The 12,478-nt window shown below is 41.4% G+C and overlaps 1 protein-coding gene across 1 annotated transcript in view; it reads left to right on the top strand.

The window, feature by feature from the left end:
• Nucleotides 1–12,478, top strand: part of STMN2 (stathmin 2) — a 62,058-nt gene that overhangs the window by 30,871 nt on the left and 18,709 nt on the right. Inside the window, exons 2-3 of the mRNA XM_045005560.1 lie at nt 5,979–6,074; nt 7,592–7,764. Coding sequence (XP_044861495.1) covers nt 5,979–6,074; nt 7,592–7,764 — 269 coding nt within the window. The remainder of the gene's footprint in view (nt 1–5,978; nt 6,075–7,591; nt 7,765–12,478) is intronic.

Below are 12,478 nucleotides of genomic sequence, written 5' to 3'. Positions count from 1 at the left end.
GGCAGCATCAGAGGGATTCTTTACTGAGGGAATTCCATAGATAGGATCCCTGATCCAAGGTAATTTTGCTGATGGTCCAGTTGAGCTACAGCCTTGGAATTCAAGAACAATCTGTTTCATGTCAGTTGCCTGACATGCCTGAGAAGGAAACAGAGTGAGATGAGTACCCAAGTGTAATCGATCGCGCCAGGGCTCGACCCTCCGGAGGGCAGGAGGGGAGCCACGCCGACTCACTCCCCGTCTTCTGTGGAACCGGCTGAACAACAGTAAGCAGGGTTAGGAAGCTCAGGCCCTCTGAGGCAGGGCTGAGCGGCAATACAGTGCGTGGAGCTCAGGCCCTTTGGTGCAGGGCGGAGCAGGAAACAGTACAATGAGCTCAGGCCCTGTGTTGCAGGAGCTGAGCAACAAACAGTACTGTCAGGAAGCTCAGGCCCTTTGTGGCAGGGGCTGAGCAGCAAACAAACAGTTTAAAGAGCTCAGGCCCTTTGTGGCAGGGGCTGAGCAGCAAACAAACAGTCAGGAAGCTCAGGCCCTTTGTTGCAGGGGCTGAGCAGTAAACAGTACAGAAGGCTCAGGCCCTTTGGAGCAGGGGCTGAGCAGCAACCAGTACAATAAGCTCAGGCCCTTTGGAGCAGGGGCTGAGTGAGGGGGAAAACTGCCACCCATGCGTGGGGTGGCAGGGGGGACACAGGCCCACCCACTCCACTGTGTCCCAGCCCGGGGCCCTAGCAGCGGCGTGGATCTGATATATTCACATGATTCCAGGAGCCAAGGTATTAAGAAATACACAAAACTCCCAGTCGAGTTGGCAAGGCTGAGCTCCCCTCTGCTTTTAGCCAACGGGTGGCAGCAGTGTGCCCCTGCTCCCCCCAACTTTAATACTAGATCTAGACAATTAAAGGCTTTATATGTAATTGAAACTATAAGTCTGAGAAGGTTCTATTGCCCTCGTTGGTCAATATCATTTTTTACTAGTCATTTCCTTATCAAAGCTTCCTGTAATCCCAAGATTAACATCATTTACTACAGAAGTAGTTAACAGTTATGTGCACAACATGTGACTGAATGAGGATCCGCACAATTAGCAAAGCCAGTTGTAAAACTCACCCTGGAAAATACACCTTGTTATAATCATCATTTTCTTTACAAGTTTTAAAAGAATCAACAAAAAGATCCATCACTTTTGTGTATATATATTTCAGTTAACACATGATTTTAAATGATAAAATGATATAGTTGAAAATCTTAACCAAATGTTGATAGCTAATCACAGTCATTATGACAAATGGAGGAAGATAATTGGCATTCATACATGGATACAGCATGTGAATGAGTGGATGTAACTTGCAGTATCATATTCTTCTGTGATCTGAATTTAGAATATGGTTGTAGGAAGGGAGGATTCATTCACAGACTTTGAATACAAACAGGAAAATCATCTTATTGGGAGAGCAATTATATGAAATTAGCTGTCACCACCCAAATGTTGCTCAGGCAGCAATTTCTTAGCTGTAGTTAAAGAAGAGGCTAAACATAATGGTCCCTCTCAATTATGATAGCTCATAAAAAAAATTCATATAAAAGCTGAAAGAACAATATTATTAAGATAGTACTAACACTTTTTCAGCACTCCTTCCCCCACCCCTCCTCTTTTCCATAAAGGGCATTTTGCATTGTGACACATTACATCAATTTATATTCTTATCTATTCTGTGAAACTGATGAGACATTAGGCACAGAAAAGCTTAGTTATCCAGTTGTCTGAACCTTATCCAAAGTCAATGAAAAAAGTCCCATGGACTTTAAATCATGCCCATCTTTCTTCCTATCTCCTTCAATTTCAAAATTCAGAACAAATAAAATTAAATTTAAAAAAAACCCACCCCCAACTTTTGAGTTTGCACCTGCCCCATTGCTAAAGTATGCTCATTATCTTTACTCTAATTCTCATAAATTGTAATGTTCGGTATCATCTACCACTTAAAGCATTTTGCAGGGTTTTCCACCAAACTGAATCACTACTGTTATTGAACCTCTTCCTTCCCCTTCACTAAATTAAAGGATGGTTCTTAAATTCTATATCCGGTGGACTGGTAAAGTAGTTTAAAAAAAAACCCACAGGGTTTTGGCAAATACATGTTAAATAGGTACCTGATTTGAATGTAATGGTGAGAGGATCAAAAAGTGTTTGCTATATGGCATTTCACCTGAAAAATAAAGTGAGTTATTGTTCCTTACACAGTCATAAACATTGTGTCTCCAAATATATGGTTTTACCAAAATGCTCTTTGAATAAAAAACCTGCTTTTCCACGAAGGATGGTTCAGTGGTGAGGCAGCTAACCTAAGACTTAGGTCAGGAGACTCAGGTACAATTCTCTGTTCTGCCACAAACATCCCATGTGACTTGAGCAAGTCACTTAGGTTACATCTATACTATGAGCTAGGGGTGTGATTCCCCTGCTCGCATACACGTATGCACACTAGCTCCCATCAAACTAGCGCAAGTGGTGGCAATGGAGGCATGGCTGAGCTGTGCGGAATACATATCCACTGGTTTCTGGTGGGTATGTATTCAGTCCAGCTTAACTGTGCTTGCGTTGCCTCTACCCATGCTACTGTGCCTACTGCTATTTATACTTCCACTAGCCCAATGAGAGCTTACACAAGTAGGTATACACAAGCGGGGGAATTACATTTTTGGTTCATAGTGTAGACATAGCCTGAGGGTCACACTCACACCTACTTCAGTATAACTTAACTCATTTAGGGAGCTAAAAAAGCCACCCACTGAGCAGCGTAAGTTACACCAACCTAAGCACCAGTGTGGACAGCGCTGTGTCGCAGGAGAAGTTCTCCCTCTGACATAGCTACTGCCACTTGTGGAGTAACGATGGGAGAGCTCTCTCCTACTGGCATAGAGTGTCTGCACTAGCAGTGCTATAGTGACACAGCTACATCAGTACAGCTGCGCTGCTGTAGCGATTCTAGTGTAGACTAGCCCTTAGTCTCAGTTCCCTATCTGTATAATAGTCTAATAGCACTTCCCTACCTCACAGGGTTGTTGTGAGGGTAGATACATTTAAGAGGTTGTGAGAAGCTCAGATACTACAGTAATGCTGACCATCAAAGTACCTAAAACAGAAAGACTTTTCCTGTAATATGCTATATTATCTGTATGTTTGGCTGATGGTGCTGTAGTGGCCTCTAGGATCTGGCAGGATTATTCAAGCCAATTTACAACTCTGGCTGAAGGTCTTTCTAGGGCAAAGAGTGACTAAATCAATACAAAACAGAGCATGGTACTTGTATAGCCCAGTAAATCATCTGAATTCTGTCACTGCCCAGGATGTAAAAGGAGAACCACCCCCCAAGGTGCTTTTAGTGCAGCTATAGTACTAAGAGGAATGAGAGCAGAGCAGGGCATTCTTATCTCTTAAACCATGTGCTGTAGATGTTAAGCTGGCAGGACAAAGACTTTTTCTGATTGTTTTAAATGCTTTTAGAAAATGCAAATATCAAATACCTGGCAAAGTTAAAAACAAGAGTTAGGATTGCTAGGATACCCAATTCATACACACATTTACAATATTTTGTAGCCTTGAGCCAGCAAACCACTTCAGAGTGCTTAACTTTAAGCATGTGAATCATCAATGAGACTTTTCATTTTCTTAAAGTTAAGCATATGCTTAGGTGCTTTGCTGGATTGGGGCCTAACCGAATAGGTGTTATCCTGCAATGTTAAAACATGTCACCATTTTAAATGCAGGGAATCATTTGCAGGATTCCATATGCTAACAAGTGATTCTAGTGTAAATGTCATTTGGACATAAAAAATTCTTTTTCAGATGTGACTGTCATAACAATGGAATGTTCCCAACGACTGCTTTAATTCCAAAGTTTCCTCCCAGTGCAAGACAGTTACTTTAATAGCAGCAGTGCAAAAAATGTTTCTGGGATCCTTTTTTGTGCCTTTGATAATCTTTTCCATAATATTGTTTGATTTAAATATTGATTGGGATTTTTGTCTTTACAGTTTTTTTGTATGTAACTGAATTCTTTCACCATCTGTAAACAGAACCACAAAGGACTTGTCAACTTCAATATGCAGACAGTTAGAGATCTCTTGGTGCAACTTTGTGCTGTGTATTTGGCGATCAGTATGGGTTAATATGAAGAATATAGTAGGTCATGTGTGCTCTGGGTGGATTGATTGGTGTCCCATGATCAAGATCTATAAGTTGCCCCTAAGCAGTAGTCTACTGAATGCTGATTTGAGACCTGGCCCTGAAAACTTGTGCATCCCTAATTGCCATTGCCTTTCATGAGAGCTGAGGGCCCTCAGCCCCTCGGAGCAAATGCCCAAACTCCTTGAGTACAAAATGTCAGAAAGAGCAAGCAACATGCATATGAAGGACTGAATGGAAGTTTTATATATCTATTGATTTCTATCAGGGGTGGCTCTAGGCACCAGCACGCCAAGCGGGGAGCGCTGCCACCGAATTCGCGGGACCGGGGACCTCCCGCAGGCAAACCGCCGAAGGCAGCCTGACTGCCGTGCTTGGGGCGGCAAAATGCCTAGAGCCACCCATGATTTCTATTAATTATTTTAAACTTAATATGTCAAATCCATCACTGGTATAGCTTCATTGATTTGATGCAGTGACATCCAGATTGAATCTGTGCTTCTGTCAATTATAACAACATCAGTAATGGTTATATTTTAGGGCACGTTTTCATATTCCAGAGGCTAACTTGTCTCTGCCTCTGTGTGTGCAATTAGATAATTTCTCATTCTAAGAGGCACTTCTCTGTGCAAATGTGGGTTTTGAAGAGACACATGCATGCATGCACTTTTTGAAGGCGCATGTGTGCATGCACTTTTTGTATCCTGTAAGAGTAGATGGGAGGCAAATTTTCAAACCCTGGATGCTCAGCATTTGCCTCCCATCTACTCTTACTGGATACCTTTGTACAGTATGGACCAGTGGCTGTGGTACTGGACTACTATTCAGAAAATGTGGGTTCTAGTCCTGGCTTTGCTACGGGCCTGCTGGGTAACCTTGAGCAAGCCACTTAACCCTCTCTGTGTCTATTTCATCATTCATAAATTGTGGATAATGATACTTATCTCCTTCCTAAAGTGTTTTAAGATGTATGGATGAAAAACGCTATATAACATCTCTATATTATTATTATTAGCCCAAGTGGGCTCCAGTCCTTGACTGGGGCCTGTAAGGCCTACTGTAATACAAATTATAAATAATGATAATTAATGTGCATTTCGTATATAGATTGGTTTACACTGGAACTGGATGTGGGAGCTAACAAATCAATTCAATAGGACAGGAGGTTAAAACCTTTTTGGTTTGGCATATTAAGAGTATTATTTCTAAAGAGCTTTGCTGAGAATCTTGTTATGAATTATCCATATTTCTGTTTTTTTAATAATTATTTGGATGACATTTGCATTTGTATCAGACAATGCCTTTAGTATCTGCCAGTGGCAATCCATGAACCAGAACTTCAGAGATCTTGATGAGATTTTGGAGGATTTAGAGGAACTGTAAAGTTTGTGCGAGTGTCACTTGCCTCTGGCTGCAGAGAGTGAGAGACAGAGAGAGAGAGGATTATGGCACTATTCCAATATTAAAATATATGAGCTGAGGATGGCTGACCAGCAATGTAAGTCAGAGAGACCCAGAGGGCATTGGATCTGAAGTTAAGACCATGTTGTAGGAGACATGGGGGTCAGAAGCAGTCTGGGCAGTACAGGGTGACTGACATTCATAGACTATTAAAGAGTCCCATATTCAGAAGGAAATGTCAAAGGCAAACATTTTGGAGAAATCTTTCAGGCTGGGATTCAGATGTTCTATCAGGCATATAGCTAACTATTGTAATTATGATCTAAATTAAAAACTCATGGTAAGAAATCTGGGAAACTGATGTAAACTAACAAACACTCTCTTATTTCAGCCTATAAGGAAAAGATGAAGGAGCTGTCCATGCTGTCTCTGATCTGCTCTTGTTTTTACCCTGAACCTCGCAACATGAATATCTATACATATGACGGTGAGTAACCTTCACTGGAAATCATCCTGCTTGTTAAATAATTTGGCAGTGCTGGGATATGACTCATTTCACTTTCACAGTTTCTAATATTTAGTCAATGCTTTGCTGATTTAACAATTCACTTGCTATTTCTGGCTAGTTCTTACCAATTGCCTATTGCTCATTGTGGTGATTTTTTGGCCCTAATAACAATATATTAAAATCTCATTTTAAAAAGCCCATGGCTGGCTATTTTATAATTAGCTATACTGTACTTAATACCTCAAGAAATGCTACCCATCCAGGAATTGCAGATATTCACAGCTGATGTAATTCTCAGGAAAATCAAGAAAATATGCTTTCCCTAGCAAGCACCAATGAGGTAATTCTTAATTAGTAAACTTGGATTTTTCTCACCCAGGCGTGAGATGCCATGCTTTTAAATTCATTACATCTGGGGACTTTTCATTGTGAGCAAGTAGATGGGTGTTATGAACTGAACAAACTGTTTGAGGAGTTGCATCTCTGGGCTGCATAGGAGGCTAAGAGACAGCAGGGTCTCAGCAGCTGCTTCAGCAAACAAAAGCAGTACAGCATATCTGTAATTCCCAAAGGGGTCAGGAGCTATTTCTGCCCCTCACCAGCATAAAAGGAGACAATTTTGGGTAAACATTTTAAAATCTAATTTAAGCACTAGTCAAAGATGCTGGATTGATAGTCTTGGAAACAGAAATTATTTATTTATCCATAGGATAGGTACAGCAGGAATCAGTCTATGCAAGCTTCACCAGGTGATCTGATAATGACATCTCAGCCTCAGACGCATGAAAAACTCTAGTTCAGTCTCCATTCCAATTCAATACTTGGCTTGGTTGCTGAGAGGAGCAATATGGTGCCAAGTGATATCAGATGTGATGGTGAATAGTCTCAAGTATGGACACTTGATCACCACTGGACTGCAATCACCAATTAATTTCACATGACCATCAAGCATATGCAGATTATTTTTGGTCAAACAACTGCTTTTTAATTTAACTTTGGAAAACCAGATTGGGTAGGTTTGTTACTATTAAGTGTCAATAGTTTTGAACATTTTTACCATTACTCCTCCATGACTTCCTATATATGTATTTCCCTCTAAAATCATTGATAAACTTCTTCTAACCCTGAGAATTACCAAAGAGTAAATTTACAGTAGTTCATTTTCATGAAGCAACTACCAAACATGGCAAGGGCTAGTGAAAGAATTTTTCACACCAGATTTACACATTTATTTGTCCATATTAAGCTTTCTTTACTACCATATAAATCCCCACATACACACATATACATATACACATGCTTTTATAGCCTTCCAAAATGACATACATATTTATCTTTATAGGATTAATTTATACTTACACTGTTACTAACAAATGGGAATGTACCTCTCACGAGAGCTGTTTTCAACACATACTCAGCCGTTTCCCTTTCATTGCCAAAGTATGCTATTTCTCTCCTCCAATGTTGGGTTTAACCTTTTTAATTTTATTTCCTAGATATGGAAGTGAAACAAATCAACAAACGTGCCTCTGGCCAGGCCTTTGAACTGATCTTAAAGCCGCCATCTCCTGTCTCAGAAGCACCACGGACTTTAGCCTCTCCAAAGAAGAAAGAACTGTCCCGTGAGGAGATCCAGAAAAAGCTGGAAGCTGCTGAGGAAAGGAGAAAGGTATCCTTGCTTTTTAACTGTGTCTTGCCATATGCAATTGCAACAAAGTTTCCTATCATTTCTGATGAAAAGTCATCTTGCAGTGAGGATACATTGTGAGCATTATAATAATACTGACATTATTTCCACTGACATTTATGGCTGATGGTACACTCATTGCAAGACGATTTTTCATCAGAAAGGTTAAAAAAAATGTTGAATGAAACAAACTGTTTTATTCTTTCTACTTTTTAGCCAACCCTTCCCCCGCCCCCCACATTCAACCAGCTCTAATGGCCAGGAAGTATGGGTTATATAATGAAGGTATCTGTGGACAGGAAGCCTTATGGAGCTTTAAATTCACAATCTTTGCTCCATGTATATAGTGCTAGAACTATGTGGAATAAAGATGTTCCCCTTTATGAACTTAATCAGCATTTCAGACTTCCATGTGTGTTCTTCATGTACATTCTACAAAGATGTCAGACCTTCTGGCAATTAAAAAGAAAAAGACAAATGCAGAGTACTTAGAGCAAGCAGACAGAACTATACCTCAGCTCTCCGGCTTCCACCCTGATTGATGGGCCAAAGAAGTCTTCCCTTGTCAAACATTTTCAGGGACAGATTTAGCTACTCTATACATTTAAGCTTAGGTCAGACTATATTTGTTATGTATATTTTAGGCCATGTTAAAACAGAATAAATGGCCAGATTCTCAGCACTGGTCAATGTGCATAAGTCAGGGAATGGGGTACAAAGTGATTTAAAGCTTGTCTTTGCATGCCTGTGGCACTTAGGCCTGCTCTGTGGAGACTGACAAGACTTCTGCTATGTTAGAGCATTCTCAGGGCTGCTCTAAATTATGCCAAGCTGCAATGACCACAGGAGGCTAAAAATGCAGTGGAAGATTGGAGACAGTACTGGCCACTCCCCCTTTCTTCCTGCCAGGCCATCTTTTCCCTGCCACAGAAGGAGAGTGCAGTAAGAGCTTCTAACCTTTTTGCCACCAAATGATCTATGTTATCTTGGGGTGATCTTGCCTGGGCCAGTTAAGCTGGCATTAGACTCACATTTCACTGGTGAGTTGATGTAAAGTGGCTACACCTCAGAGAATTTGGCCTAAGGTGCCTGAAAGTTAAACAAGCTCAGCTGTCACTGAGCCTTTAGTCTGTCTCTTGAATCTTATCATTTGTTATAAATTAAGAGCACAGTCTGTAGAATTTTGTCAAAAGGTGGAAGAAAATAAGCAAAGAAATTAAGCGGCTCATGCTGCAACCTGGAACCACATGCAGCAGCTTCTTGACTGTTTCCTTTCAGAAGAATGAAATAAAAGCCCCCATCCCCACCCCATCTCCACTGAGTTACTGACTAGTCTAAATCAGGAGTAACTCCCATCCAAGTCAATGGAATGTGAGGAGAATTAGACCCATTAAACTCAATGGGACTAGGCTGATTTACACCAGCTGAGGATCTGACCCTTATTTCAATCCATTTAGAATACTGCTGACATAAAGAGACAGAAATGGGGATGAAATGGCAACAGTTAAGAAACTTGATAATTTGTGCATATTTTACTGTGAAATCTAAAACTTCGTGGCCAAGTTATTTTACTGATCAGAGTGTGTATTTCTTCCAATATAAAACCTAATAATGTAATTAGACTGGAAATTGGCTTAAGAGTTGCCAGCACTGATGCCTTCTTTTCCCCTACCAATATGTTAATTTTGAATGATGATCTCCACATTTTCTTCTCTAGCTGGGTTACCGTAACCTACATCATCCTTTTCTACCCACGCACTACAGTTGTCAGGCATAATCATTCTAGGTCATGTCTTTTGGGCACAGTTTTAAATAAAATCAAGTACAACTAATTGATTGCCTTTAACAAAAGTAATTAATTGATTTCACACTATTTTGGAGTTAGAGTGGACTGTGTTAATTTGATTACTGTTCATTAATAAATTGTCAGATTCATGTGAAAAAGCCTGCAGTGATGCATATATTTCAGTGACTCCTTATATGTGCTCTAGGTTCCCTAGCTTTTTGATTATCACTCTTTTTATCACTGTATACTCATCCCTTTATCATTTTCCTTCCTTTCTTCTCCCCCTTTTCCTCCTCTCCTGTGAGCCCTACCAGAATACAATTTATAATTAATGTGTATTGCTGTTTGAGGAATTTCTTTAAAATACTGCATCTCAAAGTGAGATGCACTTTGGATAGCAATAGAGTTCTCCATTTCATGTACAGGCTCCTCCTTACTGCATTCCATTATTATCCCATTATTTTAATGGGGGTGGGGGTGTGCTGTGTTTTCCTCCCTAAGTAGGTAATCAGAAAGATCTCATCATCCTTTCCAATTAAGAAATGAGAGCTCATTATCACTGTAAGAAGCAGAAGTTTATTTCTTAACAGTATGGAAAACTCAACCAGATCTCTAACATGATGCAACAATTTATACCCATTGGCCTTGGAATATTTAGCTACCACACTAGATTTCTATGCTTGAAAAGCCCTAGGTTGAATTATACATTGTGATCACCATTAATCAGCATGAAAATTAGACTCTAAAGGGATTTCTACTAGTTTTAGGATTAGAGTAGAGAACTCGTATGTAATTAAATCGTCTTAATGGCTTTGTATTTGGATGGAAATTAATTGCACTAGTCCCTAATGCAGAACACCAGAGTGGATGCAGAATAATGGTCATAGTTTCTAACATTCATGCTGTCAATTATACAGTAAAGCCAATGCATCTTTTTAATACCATCATTATTTATTAATGTTGAAGGATAAGCTCCCACCCAGGCATCACAGCATGGGTAGTGTCTACCCCTGTTGTGTGGAGTGGCCAGTTTTCCTAGATTTGCCTCTCTGTCTGCTAACATCATTGCAGTACTCACCATCTGGCTGTGGGAGCGGAACACATTGCCTCCTTTGAGGCCATCTTTCATGCTGCTTCATTCATTGGCAAAAGGCATTTGATCCTCCTCTTCTCTGGCAGTATCACTAGAGACAAAGGCACCTGTTTTCCACTCCACTGTATGCCACAAAGACGAGCCAAGCCTCATTGGGCATGTTGCCAAGGGCACAAACCTCAAGGGAGGAGGCAAATAGAACCTGGAGAATATTGCTCTCCTTCTGTGTTAGGCCAATGGAAGCCCCCCCACCCCCCTCACATGAGTAGTTTGGGGAATTCAGGGTGATTGGCCAGTTGAAGTAGGAAGCAGCAAAGAATCCTGTGGCACCTTATAGACTAACAGACGTTTTGGAGCATGAGCTGGCCCCACAATATGCCAATATTTTTATGGCTGACCTGGAACAATGCTTCCTCAGCTCCCGTCCACTCACGCCCCTTCTCTACCTACACTACATTGATGACATCTTCATCATCTGGACCCATGGGAAGGAGACTCTGGAAAAATTCCACCATGATTTCAACAGCTTCCACCCCACCATCAGTCTCAGCCTGGACCAATCTACACGGGAGGTCCACTTCCTAGACACCACGGTGCAAATAATTGATGGTCACATTAACACCACCCTATACCGAAAACCTACCGACTGCTATGCCTACCTTCATGCCTCCAGCTTCCATCCTGGGCACACCACAAGATCCATTGTCTACAGCCAAGCACTAAGGTACAACCGCATCTGCTCTAACCCCTCAGACAGAGACCAACACCTACAAAATCTCCACCAAGCATTCTCAAAACTACAGTACCCGCACGAGGAAATAAGGAAACAGATCAACAGAGCCAGACGTGTACCTAGAAGCCTCCTACTGCAAGACAAACCCAAGAAAGAAACCAACAGGACTCCACTGGCCATCACATACAGTCCCCAGCTCAAACCCCTCCAACACATCATCAGGGATCTACAACCCATCCTGGACAATGATCCCACACTTTCACAGGCCTTGGGTGGCAGGCCAGTCCTCACACACAGACAACCTGCCAACCTGAAGCATATTCTCACCAGTAACTGCACACCGCACCATAGTAACTCTAGCTCAGGAACCAATCCATGCAACAAATCTCGATGCCAACTCTGCCCACATATCTACACCAGCAACACCATCACAGGACCTAACCAGATCAGCCACACCATCACAGGTTCATTCACCTGCACGTCCATCAATGTAATATATGCCATCATATGCCAGCAATGCCCCTCTGCTATGTACATCGGCCAAACTGGACAGTCTCTATGGAAAAGGATAAATGGACACAAATCAGATATTAGGAATGGCAATATACAAAAACCTGTAGGAGAACACTTCAACCTCCCTGGCCACACAATAGCAGATCTTAAGGTGGCCATCCTGCAGCAAAAAAACTTCAGGACCAGACTTCAAAGAGAAACTGCTGAGCTTCAGTTCATCTGCAAATTTGACACCATCAGCTCAGGATTAAACAAAGACTGTGAATGGCTTGCCAACTACAGAACCAGTTTCTCCTCCCTTGGTTTTCACACCTCAACTGCTAGAATAGGGCCTCATCCTCCCTAATTGAACTAACCTCGTTATCTCTAGCTTGCTTCTTGCTTGCTTATATTTACCTGCCCCTGGAAATTTCCACTACTTGCATCCGACGAAGTGGGTATTCACCCACGATAGCTCATGTTCCAAAACGTCTGTTAGTCTATAAGGTGCCACAGGATTCTTTGCTGCTTTTACAGATCCAGACTAACACGGCTACCCCTCTGATACTTGAAGTAGGAAGTGAAGCCAAGT

The sequence above is a fragment of the Mauremys mutica genome, chromosome 2 (assembly GCF_020497125.1).
Source record: "Mauremys mutica isolate MM-2020 ecotype Southern chromosome 2, ASM2049712v1, whole genome shotgun sequence".
NCBI lineage: Eukaryota > Metazoa > Chordata > Testudines > Geoemydidae > Mauremys > Mauremys mutica.
This window is presented reverse-complemented; position numbering and strand designations above follow the sequence as displayed.